Source organism: Tenrec ecaudatus, chromosome 2 (assembly GCF_050624435.1).
Source record: "Tenrec ecaudatus isolate mTenEca1 chromosome 2, mTenEca1.hap1, whole genome shotgun sequence".
NCBI lineage: Eukaryota > Metazoa > Chordata > Mammalia > Afrosoricida > Tenrecidae > Tenrec > Tenrec ecaudatus.
The window spans coordinates 77,830,737-77,853,490 of NC_134531.1; the positions used below are offsets into that span (position 1 = coordinate 77,830,737).

A 22,754-nucleotide genomic window follows, 5' to 3' on the forward strand; every position below is an offset into this window, starting at 1 on the left:
CTTTTAGAGCTCAGGTAGTTAGCCAGAAATTTTAGGCAATGATCACTATCCTTTAAACAAAATAAAGTTTAATATCTATCTGTATTATTAAGGAAAAGAAAGTGCTTTCTTTGCCTGTTTGTATTCAACAAACATTACTACAATATCCACCCTATGCCAAGGTCTGGGGTTAGATGCTAGGGTCGCAGCCCGACACAGACACTGTCTTCTAGAAGCTTCTGGATCAGTGGGAGAGAAAGCCGTGGAGACAGTTATTCCACGTATGAATGATGCCATGAAGAAGCAGAGGGAAGCTGACCATTTGAGTAGGCCATGATGTTCTTTAAGTTATGTGAGAAGTATTGCTATCTTGCTATCAGTAATATATACATTGAAATGTTATGCTTATGTGTATATAACATGGTAATAGTACTAGACATCTTTGTATAAAAGCTGTTTACATTATATATATAACTAAAACAAAAAGAAACCGTAATAATAATCATGTCATATTCAAAAGAATGAAAACTCAATTTGTATTGCCTTCAGCTGCTGGATGTGCCGAATTAGTTTGTCTATGCGTTGTATCAGCTAATAAAGTGATTGTTTGTTTTACAGCCTTTTTAAGTGTAAACTATCCATTTGCTCACCCGTGTGTTCCTGTTGTTGCTTCTGTAGGAATTTCAATGAACATTATCACTCCTTGTGTAAAGCAGTTCATCACCTAGCAACTGTGGACTGCATTTTCTCCCTGGCCAAGGTCGCTAAGCAAGGAGATTACTGCAGGTAAAGTAGAGTTATGTTTCTTTAGTACATCATATGGCATTATTCAATCATTTTAATGTTTTTATTGTAACAGCAAATTACTCAAATGCGTTGGAATCTTGGTAAAGCTGAGTGTAATTTCCTTTGTGTATGTTCTATCACTAAGTACCGTGGAAGCAGATGTTGAGTATAACTATAAAGATTAGTGTTATATATTTTAAATTTATGTGGCAACTTTTTTTTTAAGCTTCAGCAATCCTTTTGTCTACTAGTTTTCCCTTGATTAGTGGTAGTATGCTTAACTTTATAACCATAAAAGCACGATTAGGCAAAATTTAACAGGAGTGAAACATCATCTATCATATTTTTTTCTGTTCTTTTTGTTGAGAATCCAAATACATCCCATCATCCTGGTATAGTGGCGATGGTTGTGTTGGACTACTATGTCTCTCGTGCTGTGCCTGCCCCATGCCACTGTAGGTCAGTGAGGGAATGTCCTGTTGCGTGGTGGCACTGTGGCCCTGTGATCCGATCCTCTCTGTGCATTGGCTCCTCCGAGCAGGGACTTTGTTCCCGGGGCTTGGTGGGCCATGATGAGATCTCTCTCTCTCCCTCCCACTCTTTCTCTCCCCCCCCTCCCCTCCTAGTTCCCTGGGCTATAGCTTCAGTGGTGTCCTCTATTTTACATTCTTCTGGGGAAGGGTCAGCATAGCTTGAAAGGGATGTAGCTCCCTGTCAGGAAATCAAACCCTGGTCTCTCCGGTGACAGGTGGGGATACTTACCATGATATTAACAAGGACGGCCTCATTTTTATTTATTACTCAATTTATTTTCACAGCACAGGGATTTGAATATAGGCAAATTTGGCAGTTGGTCAATTATAAGTATTTTAGAAGTAAAATTTTACAGTGAAGTAAATGGAAAAAAGTTTTATCTTTAAAAATGATATGTAGAAATTTAATCTAATTAAATCAAGTTTTATAAGACTAAGAATTTATGTTTAAGTTATTTGATTTCTTATTTATGTGCTATCTTATTAGTTCTTTCTAGTTGTACATCATTTGTGAAACCAACTTTTCCTAATGGAGTCTCTGCTAGAATTAAGCAGTGAAAACTCTTGCCTTTGGAAATTCCTTAATCTTTTCCTCCTCTTTAACTGGAAAACATACAGCAACAACATACTTCTTTAAGAGGCCTTTTGGCATTTGCTGCTGCTGTTAGTGAAAAAAGGACACATAGGAGTATGTGGTGTATTCATTTACATCAAATTAAAATGTATGAAAATTTGTAAATGATAAATCTATATGAACTTAATATATAATTTCACACATAACTTTCAGTGTGGTATAATGTTAGAATCTGACTTTAACATCAGATGTCTTGGTTCTCTTTCATCCTCTGCTGTTTAATGAGTTTGATACTCTTAAGTTTCAGCTATCTGGAATTGGGGAAGTCAAGTCATGAATTGATAAATGAGATACATTTCCAAGTTGAGTACTTCTATAGAGAAGTAGTTGTGGCAAAAACTCTTATCTGAAGAGAACATATATACGTAATGTATATACCTCTCTTTTGTTGTTGATTGTTAGCAGAGTTAAGCCCCTGTTGTGACTGTGGCTTGGTTAATCCCATTGAGAGTTTCCCCATTTTTGTTGACTCTCTACTGAATTCAACCTGCTGGTAGCCGTTTCTAGTCATTGATCTTTCCTGAGGATATGCCCAAGGTGAACCAAAGCTCCACCATCCTAGCTTCAAGAAACGTTCTAGTTGTCTTTCTTCTAAGACTGATACATTCTTTTTATTTTCTGGCAATTCACAGGATATTCAACATTCTTTGCCAACATCAAAATCTTTTATTACACGTGTCTGTCATGCCATCAATGTAAAAATTACATATTTAATTCTAGACTTATCAGTGTCTTAAACTGTCCCGGAGCATTTGCTGCATGCAAAGCTGTCGTAGGTTGTGTTTTCAGTTTGGGACTTCCCCTTGTTCCTTGGACATTTTGCCATAAACCAAAACCAAGCTCACTGCCTGGTGCTGATTTGAACTCATTGCAGCCCTGTACATCATGATAGAACTACTCCGATGGGTTTCCGAGACTGTAGCCCATTATAGGAGTAGAAAGCTGGAGCAGCTGGTGATGTTGAATTACTGACCTTGCAGTTAGAAGCCCCGTGCATAACCCCTGGTGCAGTTAGAAGCATATGCTACAACTGGCTCCTTTGACATTTTACAGTGTACGTTTAACTATTTAAAATTTAGGAGGAATTAAACATTATAAAAATGTTTGTTTTTAATAAAGCTAAAAATTAGTAGTACTTATCGCACATATTTTACTCTTTAAAATATTTTTAAATTCTCTATCAGTTCTCAATCTTGTCTCTTTCAACGTGTTAACAATAGTTCTTTTAAAGCCATTATTATCAAGCATTTGTGAAGGGGGGGGGGGGCTGGTGGGGAGGGAGGGAGGGGGAGATGAGGAGCTGATACCAAGGGCTCAGGGAGAAAGAAAATGTTTTGAGAATGATGAGGGCAACAGATGTGCTTGAAACAATGGGTGGATGTATGGATTGTGATAAGAGATGTATGAGCCCCCAATAATGTGATTTTTCTATGGAAGTGCCTTCACACGTGAAGCCCCTTCACACATGAAGTCCCTTCACACATGAAGTCCCTGTGTGTCTGTTTCTATGCTCTGTTATTTCTGCTGTTTTTTAATCATATACTACTGTCTTCTTGAATGCCTGGCTATTTTTATTTTCTGGGCATTATGCTTACAAAATAACTTGTAAAAATAAGTTGATGTTATGGTCCTTCTGAAACAGTTACCTCTGCTTCTACCAGACTTTACAGGATATTAAAGGTCCAGCATTACTTTAACTCAGTTTCAGCAGTTGAGACAATCAATACAAAGGAGAACTACAGTTCTTTTCAATCCAGCCCAAAACGCTCAGGGCTATTCAGAAATCGGCAAACAGCTTCAGGGAAAACGGAGCCCTCTGGTGATGCCTGGCCTGGTGATTCCTTGCTGCTTTATTATCTATGACATACTGCTAAGCAGCTGTTTGCTTTGTTCAACTTTTTTCTTTTGTCCTATGAAGGACACATAATTGGACAGGTACTATGAACAACTTATCAATTACTTTTGCAGTGCTGGGGAGTATGTTGGCAGATTTAAGTTGCTCAGAACCAACAAAGTAGCAGCTATTTTATATCAGTAAGACAATCTTAGGACTTACTTCACCTGCTAAAAAGCTTACTAAGTTGGACACCACAGAATTTTATAATGAGAAAAATTTGTCTGAAAACAATTTCAGTAAAAATTCATACTATAGCCATTTTAGTAATAGAATCAATATTTTCTTTTACAAAAAGTAAAATCAAATATAAGTAGATATTTTAAGCCAGTATTTACAGATCTGATATTTATATATTTCTCTAGATATCCAGTTCATTTAAAGACATTAGTATATTTGAGGTCTTGCAGTTAGTTCATATTGGTTATTTGGCTTCATAATTGCAGTCCTTCTTTCTAAATGTTAATAAGGCTGTTTATTTACGATAGACCAAACCTTTGGGAAAAATTTCTTTATCATTTTTCTATCAAATTTGTATTCTGGATATTAGACTATTTTGCTAATAAAGATTATGTTCCGGCTTTGTAGGGGAGTTAAAGAAAGATGCAATTTTATAACTATAAAATAAACAATTTTTTCATATTCAAATACTTCATTCTTTCCAGGAAGCATTCAGATTTCTTTTTCAGTTCCAACTCCTTCATTTCCATAAGCTATCAGTGTTATTTTCATGTCTATCTTGTTACCGGTCTCCTAATCCCACGATCTCCTCTCAGCCCTGAGAATTATCATTTGTTTTTTACTCTACCAGGAAGTGTTTTGTCATTATATAATTTTGGTATCAACAGAATATGTCAGGGTTGATTTTAGAGCAGAACAAATCACTCAAAATTTTATTTTAAATTGAAAACCTTCCCGGGAAGTCAAATCAATGTCATGAATATGATAGATTGATTTCACTTTAAGTTCAATATCAGTTGCAGTTATTTTCACTTTTTAATCTTTCAACTTCCACAGTACATTCATTATACACCTAGTTAAAAAACTATCTGTAGAACTAATACCTAAAATCCCAATACTACCCTTTGGGCCATTTGAATTCTCTCTCTCAATGATGGTTTCACATTGTTTCCTCAGAAGGCGCTCTACGTGGCCATCTAAGATGTTGCTGTAGGTATTTTCCTGCCTAAAGGGAAAAATGGGTGAAGAAATACTAAGATTCCTGGAAACAATTACTCCAAAGGGTTAATAAAGCATGTGAACCACAGCCTCCACTTCCTTGAGACTAGAAGAACTTTCTGGTGCCCTGCCACTAAAACTGACTGCTCGGTTAGGGACCATAGGCGGTCCAGAATAGAAGGAGAAAGAGAGGACAAGATTTAGACTCATAAAATGATCAAACTTACTGGTGTGATAGAGACTGGTGGAACCCCCCGACCCCACATCTTAGACTCTCAGATATCTTTCAAACCTGGAACTGAACCAAACCCTGCAGAGCACCTTGGAGGGAAACAAATTACAGTGCTGTAAAGGGAACAATAGCAAAAGAGAGGGAAAGTACTCCTTAGAGTGGCGTTCTCAACCTGTGGTGGCAACCCCTTTGGGGGTCTTAGGAACCGAGACATGGCTCCTCCATCCGTTTCCAGGCGGGTCCACCCACACTCAGATATGCTGATCTGGTGAGAAAGTGGCTCTCTCAACCTGCACCAACACTGACTTTTTATGCATACCGTTGCAAAATGTAGCAATGTAGTTTACTAATGTTATATTAAGACTGTTACCCATGCTACGCCAAGCTTCAAGACAAAATTTCGTTTATTTGTAATTAGAAATAATCATTTCACAGTATATAATTGCATATTGTTTTTGTGATTTATCACTATGCTTTAATTATGTTCAATTTGTAACAATGAAAACACATCTTGCATATCAGATATTTACATTATAATTCATAGCAGTAGCAAACTTAGTTATGAAGTAGCAACAAAAATAATCTTACAGTTGGGTGTCACGACAACATGAGGAGCTGTATTAAAGGGTCACGCATTAGGAAGGTTGAGAATCACTGCCTTAGAGCAATTAAGTCGGTGAGAGCAAAACAATGACAGTTACTCCAGAATAAAACGCAGAAGGTAGGAAGTGGCATGAAAGAAGGATGAATGGATATGGAGCACCCAGGAAGGAAGAGAGAAGATTACATTCAGTGCTGTTACATTGAAGGAATTGCAACCAATGTTAGGAAACAAAATGCGTGTAAATTATTGAATGGGAAAATCCTTTGCTCTCTAAGCCTTCACCTGAAGTGCACTTTTTTTTTTTTAAAGGAAGAAGATACTTTAGTTATTGTCAGTTATCTTCTTTGGAAAATGTGAATTCTTAGCGTTTTGTTAGCCAGATATATTCAAGAAAAAGACTTAAAGGTGTAAAAAGTAGTACTTTTTGGTGGTGTGAGTTCAGAATAGTGTTTCTGTATAATGGTTCTGTATTAAGGTGATCGCTGGTAGGATATTATAACAAAGAAGACTAGCAAATGTCCAGCGAAGTGTTGAAGAGATGTTCAGCCTTCGTAATCATTGACTGCTAAAAACAATGAGCTATCCTTGTTTACCAATCAGATTGTCTAAAATTAGAAAGTTAATGAGTCAGCTGCAACTCATGGTGAAACATGGCCCCGTGCTGTGCCATTGTCATGATCTCTGTGCCATTGTCACCTTGAGTCCTCTGCTGAGGGTCTGGCGTTGGTCCATTTCTGGGAGAGTGTTCCCGGACCCTCTTCTTTTCCAAATGTGGTGCCCTCTACCATCAGGCTTTCTTCAGAGCTGAAGTCTTGTCATCTTCACTTCTGAGGTGAATTTGTTTCAGATTCAAGGATCAATGCATGGATATTATATTTCTAAAGATAAAATGAAATGAAGTATTTTTATCCATTTAGCCATCCCATGGTACTCCCTCTTCTTGCACTATTGGATGACAAGAATCTGGACCATCCTATTTTGTTAGAAGAGCATGGAACTGTATTCTTTCATCTTTTATGTCGTGTGTGCTCTAAATTTATATGACGCAATCCACAGGGAGGCAGGCAGTTAAAGTTAGATAAAGTAGAAATAAGAGTGTTTCTTTGATTGATGATTATAATTGGTTTTTGCAAGTCTAAAAATGAAAATGTTTTGCAATTAACATTTGAGCAAGGAAAATGGCTGTCCTCTTCAAAATGATAAGATTTAAAAGGTTTTTTTAAAAATTCTCCAAGTATTGAGTTTTTTGGTTAATTCAAGGGCAAGTAGAATAACCAGAATTAATGAGAATATAGAACTGTTGGAAATATACTGAAAACTCGAATCAATATTGACATAGTGAGTTTGCTTCAGCGTCACGTGCTGCATCTGATGAGCAGATAATTACTGTAAGTTGCGTGTTTTGCCATCCCATGTATATCTGTCTACAAAACCAGGAAAATATGGAATAAAAATATGAGTTTGCTGTGTTTAAATTCTCAGTAAATTTTGCCTTTTCACTACACATTACTGTTGGTTGGAAAATTATTTGTAAAATAACTATCAAATATTAAAAATAATTCAATAAGAGTATCTATCGTGCCCAGATGGTCAATGATGAAATGTGTTTTTCATTTGTACTTAGTGTCGAGTGAAGCAGCAGCACAAAGGAAAACCAGTGCAGCATATGTTACAGTGCAATTCTGTTGGCTTTGAAAGAAAACCACCAGCCAATCTGGTGAGAATAAAAGTGTTGAGGCAGAGAAGCCATTTGAGAAGGACAGAAACCAAAATGATCAGAATGCCCACTGCCAGGGAGGAGCCTGTGACAATAGGGCAGTACTCAAGGGAGCCTTGATAAATAGATGTACCGTATATACTAGTGTACAAGCCAACTTTTTTTTTAATTTTAACAATTTATTAGGGGCTCATACAATTCTTATCACAGTTCATACATATACATACATCAGTTGTATAAAGCACATCTGTACAGTCTTTGCCCTAATCATTTTTTTCTCCTCTTTTCTTTTTTTACATTTTATTAGGGACTCATACAACTCTTATCACCATCCATACATATACATACATCGATTGTATAAAGCACATCCATACATTCCCTGCCCCAATCATTCTCAAGGCATTTGCTCTCCACTTAAGCCCCTTGCATCAGGTCCTCTTTTTTTTTCCCCTCCCTCCCCTTTCCCCCCTCCCTCATATGCCCTTGGTAATTTATACCTCGTTATTTTGTCATATCTTGCCCTATCCGGAGTCTCCCTTCCCCCCTTCTCTGCTGTCCCTCTCCCAGGGAAGAGGTCACATGTGGATCCCTGTAATCAGTTCCCCCTTTCCAACCCACTCACCCTCTACTCTCCCAGCATCGTCCCTCCAGCCTGGATTCCCTGTACCTCCAGTCCTCATATGTACCAGTGTACAGCCTCTGTCCTATCCAGGCCTGCAAGGTAGAATTCGGATCATGGTAGTTGGGGGGAGGAAGCATCCAGGATCTGGGGGAAAGCTGTGTTCTTCGTCGGTACTACCTTGCACCCTGACTGACCCATCTCCTCTCCTAAACTCCTCTATGAGGGGATTTCCATTGGCCGACACTTGGGCCTTGGGTCTCCACTCTGCACTTCCCCCTTCATTTAATATAGTATATATATACACATATACATATACACATACATATACACACTTATATCGTTGTTTGTTTTTTTTGCATGATGCCTTATACCTGGTCCCTTGGCACCTCGTGATCGCACTGGCCGGTGTGCTTCTTCCATGTGGGCTTTTTTGCTTCTGAGCTAGATGGCCGCTTGTTCACCTTCAAGCCTTTAAGACCCCAGACACTATCTCTTTTGATACCCGGGCACCATCAGCTTTCTTCACCACATTTGCTTGTGCACCCATTTGTCTTCAGCAATCCTATCATGGAGGTGTGCAGTCAATGATATGATTTTTTGTTCTTTGATGTCTGGTAACTGATCCCTTTGGGACCACTCGATCACACAGGCTGGTGTGTTCTTCCATGTGGACTTTGTTGCTTCTGAGCTAGATGGCCGCTTGTTTATCTTCAAGCCTTTAAGACCCCAGTCACTATCTCTTTTGATAGCCGGGCGCCATCAGCTTTCTTCACCACATTTACTTGTTCACCCACTTTGGCTCCAGCCGTTGTGTCGGGAGAGTGAGCATCATAGAGTTCCAATTTAATTAAAGAAGGTATTCATGCATTGAGGGAGTGTTTGAGTAGAGGCCCAAGGTCCTTCCGCCACCTTAATACTTGACCTATAAATATAGGCACATAGATCTATTTCCCCATCCTCCTATATATATTTGCATGTACATGTCTTTGTCTAGACCTCCATGAATGCCCTTTGACTCCTAGCTCTTTCCTCCATCTCCCTTGACTTTCCTCCTGCCCTACTACCATGCTTCATCGCCACCTGGGCTAGAGTATACCTCTTCTCTAAGCAACCTTACCCTTGATCATTTCCCACCATGCCTGCCACTCCCCCTTCTCTACCATTTGGGGTCCCATGTTTTTCCCTTGTCCCTGGGTTTGTTAACACCACTTCCTTACCCCCCCTATGCCCCCACCCCAAGTCCTCCCGGAACTGTCGGTCCCGTTGTTTTTCCTCCAGATAGTTCATCCAGCCTGTCCTATTCAGACAGACCTGTGGAGTCACTAACATGCACGAAAACAAGACAGAGGAAAACAAAGCAACAGTATACAACCAGACAACAAAACAACAAAAACAAACCACTGACAAAGAACAGAACAAAACAGTTCACAAGAGAAAAGCTTGTAGTTAGTTCAGGGATCGTTTGCTGGCCCTTAGGAGCGTTTTCCAGTCCAGTCTGTTGGGGCACCACGCCCTGGCACCAAAGTCCACTTTCAGCATTCGCTGGGGACCTTGCCACTCCATTCCCTTGCTGTTCCACTGCACTCCCCCAGTGATTTGCCTCGGTGTGGTGGGATCAGGTCAGGTGCAATTCCCACACTGTTTCTCCGGTGCTGTCCCCTGTATCGCCCTTAGTCACTGAGGGGCATCATGTCTCATAGTGGGGCTAGCCATGTTGTTCTCTCTGTGGACTGGCTGCTCTACTCAGGAACATCATCATCACGGCCTGGTGGGCTAGGCTGTGCTCCACTCTCTCCTCCTGCCCCTTGATCTGCTCCCATGTGCTCTGATCAGATATGTCCATCTCCCAGAGCTGCAGAGTCAATGTCGTCCTTTGGAACAAATTCTTTTCGGGGGAGGGGCAGGAATCCACTTTATTTATGGTGCTGGGGCCAGCCTCCCAGACAAGCCAACTTTTTAAGCTCACTTTTAAACCAGTTTTTGTGGTAGAATTAGGTGCCTCGGCTGATAATCTGGCCAGCTTTTACTCGAATATATACGGTAACTACAGATTAAAGCAGAGAACTATAAAGCCTTTAAAGAGAGAATGATAGGCCAGCAAGAGAAATGGTAATAATGATTTTTGTATTGAATAATGGAAGATTGCAAAGACCACAGAGATGTTCCCATTGAGCACAGTATAACCACAGAGTGAGTGTGTTACAAGTTGGACTGCTAGCTGCAAGTTCAGCAGCTTGAAATCACTACCTGTTCCACGCGAGAAAGATGAGACTTGCTACTCCTGTAAAGGTTTCTAGTCTCGGAAACAAACCCACAGGGCCAGTTCCACTCTGTCCTGCAGGGTTGCTCTGAGTCTGAATTGACTTGATGACAAAGAGTGTTTATTGAGTTGTTTCCAAATCTCACATGTCACGTTGTTGTTGTGAGGTGCCATTCAGTTGGCTCCAACCCAGAGCGACATTATGCACAAAACAGTGCACCGTCCTGTGTCGTCCTCAGAATTGCTCCTTTGCCTGAGACCGTTGAACGTAGCCACTGTGTCACGCCATCTTGTTAAGCACATTCTTCTTCTTCGCTGCTCTTCCGCTTTACTAAAATGATGCCTTCTATAGGCGCTGGTCTCTCCGGGAAATATGCTCAAAGGATGTAAGGCACAAGTAAACATCTCTCTGATGTTCCCTTCTTTGAGCCAAGATCCATCTGACCTGACATCAGCAATGATATCCATTGTTCCACATCCTCTTCTGAATTCAGCCTGAACTTCTGGCAGCTCCCTGTCAGTGGACTGCAGCAGCTGTTGTTGGGTGATCTTAAGCATAGTGATATTGTTCTATAGTTTGAACATTCTGTTGGGTCTCCTTTCTTTGGAATGGGCACCCATATGGATCTTTTCCAGTCACTTGGCCAGGTAGCTGTCTTCCAAATTTCCTGACATGAGGAGTTGAGTGTTTCCAGTGCTGCTTCCGCTTGCTGAGACATTTCAATTTATAATCCATCAATTCCTGAAGCTTTGTTTTTGGTTAATGCATTCAGTGCAGTTCAATTGGCATTCCATCAACTCCTGAAGCTTTGTTTTGCCTAATGTATTCATTGGTCCTTGCTCAGATGCTTCCTCCTGAAATAGTGTAACAAATGCTGTGTAGCTATTTTTGGTACAGTGTGTTCTTTCCATCTTCTCTTGATCTGCCTTTTGTGTTCTTGAAAAAAGGCATTTGCAAAATTCTGTCACGTGATCTCCTGCTTCATTTCTATCATTAGGTCTATAATTTCCAAGAACTGCTCCTTCCTTTTTGTTTCCAACTGTTGCATTCCAGTCACCAATAACTGTCAGTGCACCTTAATTGCATCTTTGATCAGTTTCTGACCGAAGTTGTTGGTGGAATTCTTCAGGTCATTTAATTTCATGACTAGAATTTGTAGTTCATGCACAAAGCTGAGTACTAGTTGCCCTGGTTGCTTTTCCTCGAAGGTGGATCCACATAGTCCCATCTCACAGCTTGTTCTTCATGTTGGATGTGCCAGAGCCTTCTGACAAGGAATGCCACGCCATTCCTCTTGATTGTGTTATTCTCAGCTAGTAAATCACTTGTGTTTTTGATTCAAATGGCCAAGACCAGTCCATTTCAGCTCATGAATGCCTAGGATATCAATCTTCATGTGTTCTATTTCATTTTTAGCCACTTCCAATTTTACTAAATTCATACTTATATGTCACTTAATTTATATGAATGTAATAGTTAAGCCTAGAAATGATTATGTGGTTGATTTCCTTCATTATGCTGGTTATTATTTCCATAGCAACGATGTGGATTGTAATCATTACTAGTGAAAATATTTAAGGGTGCTTAGAGAATAATAAAAAATGAAAGGTCTGGTAAAAGCCTTTCCTCTAATGGAGCCATGATAGACACACGGGTCAAAGCAAGAATCTGCTTAAGTTTATGTTACAGAGTATTGTTGGGTAATTGCTTCCCTATTCTTAATTGAAAATTAAAATACAGCTTGTACACTCAAAGACTTATTCTGGATATATGTTTGAAAAAATCTGCGTTTTGTTGTCATTCTTGCAGTCTGACTACTGAAATTTTTCATGCTCTCGGGAAATTTTATTTTAAGGTTGTTTCCATGACTAGTAAAACGAAACTTCTTTCTACAGGCCAACCCTACAAGAAGGAAGGAAAATTATTATCAAAAGCGGCCGGCACCCTGTGATTGACGTGCTCTTGGGAGAACAGTATGTTCCCAACAGTACCAGTCTATCAGTAAGTACCATATTATGGCAAAATGATAACAGGGGTAATATTGATCCTAGGCATTTAAATACCCAATGAATGCTTTTACCCAGGTTTTAACTCTACTTTAAACAGACCACCTCAAGATAATACTTTCATATTTACATGGATGCAATAGTTTTTTTCTTTTTCTAATGAAAGATTTTCCCATAGATGGAATAACTGCTAAATAAAGTCATGATTACATATCTTTGGTAGCTCCATGAAGTAGTTTATATGGCCCACTTGTGCTAAGAGAGTTAGAATCATAAGATGGTTTTACAGATTCCTAATAACACATAGTGTTATTTACTTTACCTTATGCCCCACTGTTTTCCAATGTCCTATAAAAGCTGATTGAAGTGATAAGAATTTTTGTCTTATGTACTAGAACTCTTTCACAGAATATTATTGTACAGGTTACAATATGTGGCTGATTGATACAAATTCTTTTAAACCTAAGGTAGCAAAAGTGATTTTAAACCTCAGGCACCAAAACAACAAATAATAGTAAGCAACACAGATACGTTTCTTGGCTTCAAAGAGCTAGTAGTCTAGCACAGAAGATAAGCAATTAAATACAATTTGTTTGTTTGTTTGTTTGTTGTAAGAGCAGTGATAGAGGGAATTAAGTGTGGGAGCATGTGATAGGTTGACCTCATCCAATGTAGGTAGAGCATATGGACTATTTCCCAGAATTGTGATGTATTGAGTGAAAAATGAATAAGCTCCAGCCAGGTGAGTGGAAGGGGATATTGCAGGTAGGGGAAGCAGCATGACAGAGGTTTGACAGGAGACAGAGCAGGATGAACTCAAGGAACTGAAAGATGTTGAGTGAGATTGAAGCATAGAGTATACAAAAGTATTCAGAGATAAGGAGGAGGACAATTCATTGACATATTGTATTAAGAAAATTAGGTTTTGTTCCTTCAGGATTAGGAATACTAACTAGAGAGTGAGGTAAGCTGGGGAAAACCGTGAATCTGGTCATGGAAGGAGTGTTACATTGATTGAAATAGTATGAAATCAAAGAATTGATATGTAGGGAGTGAGTTTGTTTCAGCGAAAGTGACCCTTCAATTTAAGATTCTCATTGATGGCAAAAGTATGGGCATAGTCCTGGAAATGGGTGTTAGAAATGGAGAAAGTCGTTGGAGATAGGACTTCAAGGAACGGAGTTTTGAAAAGAGCCGAGTATCAATGGAGTATATCTGCTCTTGAGACAGAAATAGCATGGGGACAGTTAGTAGCCCAGTTAGTACTTGCTTTAATGCATCACCTAAGCATCGTTTCTTGTTATTGCTCATATCCCCCACTATGCTCACCAACTTGATACTAAATATGTTTTTAACATTAATTTGTTATTTAAATTTTTTCCTTTTTAAAAAGCAGTTATACTGTTTAATAAAGCAAACCCTAACAAACTTAAATAGCATTCTGCTAATTATGAGAACATTAAAAACAAAAAATTGAACTCTTATATTTGAATTTTTACCCCAAAAATGGAGTGATTTATTACAGCAGGCACTTTAGGATATTCCCGTATATTCATTTCTTTTATATATGCTTTTTCTAACTTGTGTAGGAGTTGATATAGAATTGTTGCTATGGTGAAGTGCATTTTCTTCTGTAGATATAAATTTATATACAGGGATGGGGCTGAGACAAAGCTTACTATGCAGAACTCAATTTAAAATATTTTATAGATGTTAATTATAAAATATACCCTAAAAATAATTTCCCAAAGTCAGTGGCTTTGTTGCTTTTGATAATCCTGTTTTTGTAAGAAATGGTCTTTTGTACATGCAATCACGAGTGTACTTTTCTGGATTCTTTATTGTACCAACTTGAAATAGTGTTTCTGAGCAAGCCAACTCTCTGCCCTCATTTCCTTTTACTCTCTAGTTTTAAGAATATTCTTTGAAACCTTCTTGCTTTATCCTCTCCAGATTCACTACATGGTCCAGACTATTTGTAGGCCCGACAATCACCGTGTCTTCCCCCTTCTGCCTTGTCCACTCCTTTCCCCTCCCCCAGGCTTCATCTGAGTGCAGAGCTAACCTGTCCTGTCACTGGGTCCTGGTCACTCTCTCTTCCGAGATTGGGAGGAGACCTCAGTTGTGCCCATCCCTACCCTCATGGTTGACAGATAGTTCACAGTAGGTACTTACACACTTGGTGTATAAATGAGTATTTAAAATTGATGAAGATGAGGGACTGTGAGAAGAGGCCAAAGACCATGAGCCTCCTTATATTTCTCTGTTCTCCCATGATACATACTTCTAGCTGATCTTCAAAAGGCATCTTTTGGCTATAGAAAAGTAAAACTACTTACAATAATGTTTTAAAACTGTTAACTACACTAATTTGCTAATAAATAATAATAAAGCACGCAGATCATAAAATATGCCTATGTTTTAAGCATAGTTCAATTCCATGGTTTGTGATCACTGGACCCTATCATTAAAAATAAAGAGGAAATGTTAATGGGAGGTGAACATTCTTTTCTGTTACTTCTCTCTTCTGGTGCCTCTCCCTTCCTGCATCTGAAATACTGAGCTGGAGGACATTTGGTGATAACTGATTAAATTATTTTAATGTTGCTACTGTGGCTTCACCAGAATATCTCTGTTCTCTTCCTGCTCCTGCTCATCTCCATAGAGTCAACTCATTTCTGCCCTCCACTGCCCAACAAGATACTGCTGCCTCACGTCTGCGCATGACTCCGTCAGAAACACTCTCTGTCCATTCCAGACCTTCCTCTGTTCATTTGAACCGTTCTTGTCAAATTATTTTCTATATAATTTTTAGTATGTAGGTAATAACAGGAACTTTCCTGGAGGTGATAGGAGACATATTTGCCATCTTACACTGCTGTTAACTACTGTCCTCTTGTGTGGGTCACTGTACTCCCCAGACCCCCGGCACTGTTACCCTCAGTGAAATGTGAATTGAGTCGCACCTGGATTTCAGAAGCCTTGGGACCATTGCACCTGCCTCTTGGCTTAGAGGCTTTGTTCTTCTCCAGCCCCTCTTTCTAGTTCACTTTGGGTTAAAAGTGCCAAGATTTGGCTGAGAGTTTGTCTGGTGGAGGCTTTGCTACGGAGTCGCTGACTATACCTTGCCATTTAGGGGGAATAAGACACTTTGAAACTTTTTCAGCAGTCTACAGCTGTTATAAAAATAGCTCTACCGTGGTTTCATTTTAAAGAGAGATGTCAGTGTACCTGTCAAAAAAGATAGAATTTTGTGCAGAAAATTAGCTGATGCCCAAGTCTTGCAAATTAGCATGTGATAATGTATGTTAATTTATTCATAGAATAATAGACTCAAGAACCCTGGTCCTACTAGAGTGGCCATTCTCTTACGTACAAGGGGTTCTAGTACCCTGCTACCTCATTAAACAAGTTTCTCGTCTGAGACCTCTGTTAGAAGTTGAACTGACTTACCAACCCTGTTCCGCTGCTTGCTAGTTCTGCATTTCTGAACAAGATCCTTCGTTTCTCCAAGACTCAGTTTCCACCTGTAAAATGGGAATATACTCATAGTACTACTATGAAAATGTAGAGGTAGCTAAAGACGATGATTCATATAATGTCATTAGCACAATATCTGGCATTATTATCCATGATTTTCCTATGACATTTTGTGACAATTACATAACCTCCTGTCAACTTGTGAACGGGTGGAGTCTAGCCTATCAATCAGGTCGCAGCTTGATGATCTCATTTGTAGGCGTGACAGAAATAAATAGCTCATGGAGGCCAAATGCACACTTTGTCTGCTGGTCTCCCTGTGAGACATTCCTTTTGGCAAGCCACATGGAGCTACACGGATGGAGGCAGATCCCTGGAGCTGGAGGAGTCATGTGGAGACCCCTGCCAGCACTCAGATACTTCCACTGCCACTGGATCCACAAGACTTTCCACCACTGGCCTGTGATCTTCCTGAATTTGGTGTCATTGCATATGTGCGTGAGTCTGAAGATGACTTTATAGACTGGTATTGGACATATTGGCTAATATTGGGCTTATGGACTTGATCTGGACTGGGATGTTTTGAATACACAATTTCTCTTTTATATAAAGTCTTTTTTTATACACATATGAGTGTCTACGAATTTGTTTCTCTTGTCCACCCAGATTAACACACATTTTAAAATTGATCTCTTTTTCATAAAAAGTAAATTTTCTCCTTTTTTAAAAATTGTTTTATTAGGGGCTCACACAACTCTTATCACAATCCATACATACATCAATTGTGTAAAGCACATATGTACATTCATTGCCCTCATCATTCTCAAAACATTTACTCTCTACTTAAGCCCCTGGCATCAGCTCCTCATTCTTGCCCCTCAATCCCCGCTCCCTCCTCCCTCATGAACCCTTGATAATTTATAAATTATTATTTTGTCATCTCTTTCCCTGTCCGATATCTCCCTTCACCCATTTTTCTCTTGTCCACCCCCCAGGGAGGAGGTCACATATAGATCTTTGTAATCGGTTCCCCCTTTCCAACTCACCCTCTCTCTACCCTCCCAGTGTCGCCACTCACACCACTTGTCCTGAAGGTATCATCCATCCTGGATTCCCTGTGTTTCCAGTTCCCTTCTGTACAAGTGTGGATCCCCCGGTCTAGCCAGACTTGCCAGGTAGAATTGGGATCATGACAGTGGGGGGGCGGGCGGATTGGAAAGCATTTAGGAACTAGAGGAAAGTTGTATTTTTCATCATTGCTACATCGCACCCTGACTGGTTTGTCTCCTCCCCAAGACCCTTCTGTAAGGGGATATCCAGTGGCCTACAAGTGGACTTGGGGTCTCACTCCACACTCCCCTTCTCATTCACTATGCTAAGAATTTTTGTTCTGATGATGCCTGATACCTGATCTTTTCGACACCTCGTGATTGCACAGGCTGGTGTGCTTCTTCCATGTAGACTTTGTTGCTTCTGAGCTAGATGGTCGCTTGTTTCCCTTCAAGCCTTTAAGACCTCAGACACTATATCAATGACATTAAGATATTGCTTAGCTCTCCTGAAACTTCGCTGCTTAGATTTGCTATTTGTATGCTTGACAACAGTCTTACTGTTGATCTCACTGGCTGATGCTGTGCACATGTTGACGACTCTGATGATTATGTTTATGGTCTTGGGGTTTATCTAAGCGGTACTCTTACGGTTCCATCCAGCAACATAGTTTCTTTGATGCAGTGATGCAAGTTTTTGTTAGTTATCATTCATTAATTTATCTGTGGTCTTGAGCACCTGCTGTGTGCATGACCTCATGGGTTTGGGGCACTGTTTGGGCCCATTCAATGTGATGCCATCTCAGTAATCTCATATATCTCCAAGTATGTCAAGGGGGTATTTTTTGACAACTTTCAGCAGCTGGCTATTCTATTAAAGCATTTCCTCATGCGAGTTGGTCTTTTGAAGCTTGCTCTTGAATGTAAAGTAGCTAGAACAAAGGGAAGAAATGAAATAAAATAGTTAAATAGAACATTTCAAAGGACAGCTTGAAAAACAAAGTGAAGTATTATAATGAAATGTGCCTAAATGAACCTGGCCTAAAAAGCCATATAGGAACAAGACAATCAGCACATCTCAACTTGAAAGAACTAAAAAAAAAAAAAAAAATCAAGGTCTGAGTCCCATTCTTAAAGGATTCTATGGGTAAAATATTGAGTGATGCAGAAAGCATGAAAAGAATACATACACTCACAAGAAGAACTTGTCAGCGTCGAACTGTTAGAAAAAATAGCATATTGCATGAAGTGTTGCACCAAAGGAGAAGGTGCAAGCTGCACGGAAGGCGCTGGTGCAAAGGAAGGCTCCAGGAACGGGGGACACCAACGGAAATGGCTCAGCAAGCTGAGGACGCACTGGCAGCGCTCCCTGGTCTGTGCTAGGAAATCTGGAAGATGACGACTTGACCCGCTGCCTAGAGGAGGTCCACGTTTGTGCTCATTCCAAAGAAAAGTGACCCAACAGGGTGTGAGAATTGTTGAACAGTATTATTGATATGACGATCTTCCAACAATGGTTGCAGTAGTATATTGACAGGAAGCTGCCAGAAATGAAGACTGAATTCTGAAAAAGACATGGAACAACGGATATCACTGCTGATGTCAGATGGATCTTGACTCAAAGCAGAGACTCCCAGAAAGATGTTGACTTGTGCTTCATTGACTGTGCCAAGGCATTTGACTGTGTGGATCATGACTAACTGGATAGGCTTGGCAAAGTAGAGGAATGGACACTTGGTAAAGTAGATAGGCAGCAAAAATGAGGAAGGGCCTCAATGAGACATGCAAGTGGGCTCAAGCAAAGGAACAATTAGGAAGATGGCCTAGGACTGGGTAGTGTTTCATTCTGTTGTTCACAGGGTCGCTAACTTGCTTGATGGTACCTAACAACAACAACAACAACAGTATTCCAGTGCATGTATGTTCCAGAGTTTCTTTAGCCATTCTTCTACTGATCGGCTGGCTCATGCATGTAAGAACAAAGAGTGGCGTTTTCCTCTTCTTGTCAATCAGTATACCTGTTCTTTCCTTTTCCCATTTACCCCCAGCCACTGCCTCATGGAATGATATTAGATTTTATCAAATATTTTCTGCTAGTTATTTGAAGTCACTTTTAAATTTTACTTTTTTATTCTATAAATTACATTGTTTGGCTTTTAAATATTAAACCAACCTTGTGTTCCCTAAAAGTTGTAAATGGCTTTATAGATCCTTGTTTTGGTTTGTCAGCATTTATTAGGGAGTTTTGCATGTATACTGTGAGTGTGATTAGTCTGTAATTTCTACTTCTTACAGTGTTCTTGTCAGGTTTAGGAATCAAAGTCCTGTTATTGTTCGTGACAGTAAGAGTTTCCCTTTAGTCTATGAATTACAAAAGTTTTTGTAAGATTGGTGCATTTTCTTTTTTAAATATTTGAAAAAGTACAGTAGGAGAAGAATCTGAACTTGGAGTTTTTCATGTGGGAAACTTTTACAGATTTAATTTCTTGAATAAATATAGGGTTTCTCAGATTTTTTCATTTTTAAGGAGTTTTATTTAAAATTTCAAAATATCTGCTTATATCAAACATTTGGTGGTTTATAATAGACTTTTATTTTAAAAATATCTTTAGGAGAATTCTTATTTTAAGTATTAGTTTCATCCTTCTTCTTGTAACACACTTCTCTTTCGGCTAATACTTGTGTCAGCCTCTTTCCGTTGCAAGAAATACTGTTTCCCTTAAGTTCCTTCAACTCAATGGCAGTGAGTTTTCTCAAGTTCCTTTGAGTAAAGGGCATTCATTAGATTCGTTAGAAAGTCACTTTTCATTAAAAAGAGAGCAGTCGCAGAGGAAAAGCAGGGTTGTAACCAATTGTGCTTTCTCAAGACTGGTAATGTGCCTTGCAGTTGTTCAGGATATGAAACAACTTTAGAGAGTGAACGAGCTTTCTTTGAATCCCCTAAATAGTAAAACTTTCTAATTTTTACTCTGACAGATGAAGTTTCTCAGCTCGGTTCTTGGCTGTTTTATCTTTTCTTTCTCTGCCTGCCTTCTTTAACCCCCTTCTCTGTAGCTTTTCTTTGTCGTACTTTGCTTCCCCGGAGCATCGTACTCGTGGCCTCCAGTGCCTTCTGGTGCAGTTCTAGGTTTGCTTTCAACTGCGCTCCATTATCCACTGATTGAATGTCCTCGGGATTCCTTTTCATCTCCCAGGAGAGTATCTGATTGGTCCAGTTAGAGAGGTGTCTTTCAGACGAGACTGCTGCAGAGGCTGTTGGTCAGTTATGGCTTGGCTACGTGGCCAGGATACTGGCTTCAGAGCACAGAACATGCATGTCGGGGGTGACTCCTGTGCCGGGGCTGGCAATCAGACAATTTGCCTTAGAAGAGGTCAGCCCGTGTCAAGTACTAAAATGAATCAGTACATAGTGATTTCAAGAATTACAGGAACTTTAGCTTTTCTGCCTCATTTCCATGTTCTGCTGAAATGCCAGAGAAGGGTGGTACAAAAACAAAAAAAAATAGAATTTGGTATTATTATAAAACTTTTTCAGTAGTCATCTGTGTGTAAGTTGGGGGAAAATATGTGCTAACTATAGAAAATAGAGCCGTGGGCCATTAGATACATAGGAGCTGATAAGGGCCCATAGTAGTGCAAAGATTAAGTTCTAGCTTATTAAGGGAACGATCCCATCCAGCAGCCCCACAGAGAAATTTTTCCTCCCCCTGTAAAAATTACAACCTAAAAACAATTCCCATGGAGACATTCCTGTTCTGTGTCCTGTCCCATGGGGACACTTTAAGTGGAAATGAACTCAACAGTACTTATTGTCGACAAGTGTTAAGCTGAACAGTGGAAATGGAAAGATTGAATGGAAACAGCATTAAGCACACAGGCAAATTGATAACAATTTAATAAGAAAGTACTAATAGTTATCTACTACAGCCTATTTCTTCTTACTTCATTTCTTATTCAAATTGCTATTGCAGAAAATTGAATACTGCTAAGTATTTACTTTTCTGCAAAAAAAAACAAAAACAACGCTTCTGTGTCTAAGACACAGGGCACTTCTTTTCCTTTGTGATACTGATTGATGTCATATTTGAGTATGCCGCCAGGCAGTCTTTTGGCATATTGTGGTCTCATTTATGGCAACATTGTAGATATTACACAAAGACGTGAAACTGCTGTTTAATTTTCCAGGGGGATTCAGAGAGAGTGATGATAATTACCGGCCCCAACATGGGTGGAAAGAGCTCCTACATAAAACAGGTGGCACTCATCACCATTATGGCTCAGATTGGCTCCTACGTTCCTGCGCAAGAAGCCACAATTGGGGTTGTGGATGGCATTTTCACGAGGTAAAAGCATTCGTTCCATTTGAATACATTTTTGAAAATACATCAAGTCCCCGTTGTGTCATGCGTTTTCTTTTTATGTGCATATTTAGGTGAATAGATACCCTCTTAAAATTTTTGAAGCATAGAAGTTCAAAGAAATCATGGTTATCAGTGTGTTAGATGAAACCTAGATGCGCATCTAGCCCGGTTGTTTTCGAGAGATACGGAGTCACTGAGTACTTAACTTTAAATGAAACCGTGTGTGGAAGAATCCTGTTTAAAGGGATAAAAGCACAGCTGCTTTCCCTGAATCAGAGGTGGAAAGAAGGTTTGGAGACGTGACTGCTAAGCTCTGTCGAGAGAGTCTGGAAACTCGTTCACCCCCCCACTTTATAGGTGAGGAATTGGGGCCAACCTGGAAAAAGGCCTGGCTCATGAGAATTTAATTCTGTGGGGGGTTTTTTGTTTTGTTTTTATACTTTTAATTTTTTTAACTCTGAATCGATTATATATAACTCTCTTGGTTCTAAGGCTCAGTCTATCCACAAAAATCTGTTTTTATGTCATATTAGGTATATGGGTGAAATATCTTCCTCTCACTAGCTGGAATTTAATCTATTTGAAGCCTTCAAGCTTATCAATTCTTTATGTTTTACTTATATCTCTTGCAGGTTTATGTTTTTAAAAGCCTATACTTATATAGTCACTTCATACATAGAGTGTCTGATATAGTATCCAGGCTCACATTTATATAAAATTTTCTGTAGAAGCACATCAGAATGTGTCACACGCTAATCTTGATGTATGTTAAAACACCCAATCTCACTGCCATGTAGTCAGTTCGTCTCTTAGGGAACCCACACTAGGGACATTTTAGCGCACTCTACTACTAGCGCGTAGTTCCTCATCTGAGAGCAAACAAAGCAAAGCAGCCTGAAATCTACTATATTTCTGATCCCCATATATTTTTAAGAGTTGAAGAGTACAAGGAATTTTTAAGAATCTTTCTTTACATTTTTTCTAAAAATTAGGATTATCTTTCCAGTTTCTAAGATTCTTAATTTTGGTTAAGTAATTAGAGAGAACAACAAACTTAATAAAGAGAAACAGAGAGAGAGAAAAACAGAAAAAAGAGTGAAAACAAAAACTTTGTTGATTGAGTAGAGTATTAGGAATATTTTTAGATGCAAATACTGTATATATTGTGCATTTAGAAAAATAATACAGGTGGGATTGCATGATTGGAAAATCAAATAAATAAACATGGAACTGTTATTTGTGTAACAGTATGGTAATATAAAATAAAGCATAAGTTTATTTCTCTCTTTTAATATCAAGTTGTAAGATAGGCAGCTTGTTCTGATGTTTGAATGGCCCTGTAATATCATTGTACATACATTCACTCATGGAAAGAACATTGGTAGCAGTCAGGTAAGCATTGTACAAAGTTCAAACC

At 39.3% G+C, this 22,754-nt stretch overlaps 1 protein-coding gene across 1 annotated transcript in view; it reads left to right on the forward strand.

Moving 5' to 3' along the window:
* The window catches only part of MSH3 (mutS homolog 3), a 197,679-nt gene that overhangs the window by 134,975 nt on the left and 39,950 nt on the right, over nucleotides 1–22,754 (forward strand). The window contains exons 18-20 of the mRNA XM_075541226.1: nucleotides 658–765; nucleotides 12,337–12,442; nucleotides 21,162–21,319. Of these exons, the coding sequence (XP_075397341.1) occupies nucleotides 658–765; nucleotides 12,337–12,442; nucleotides 21,162–21,319 (372 nt within the window). The remainder of the gene's footprint in view (nucleotides 1–657; nucleotides 766–12,336; nucleotides 12,443–21,161; nucleotides 21,320–22,754) is intronic.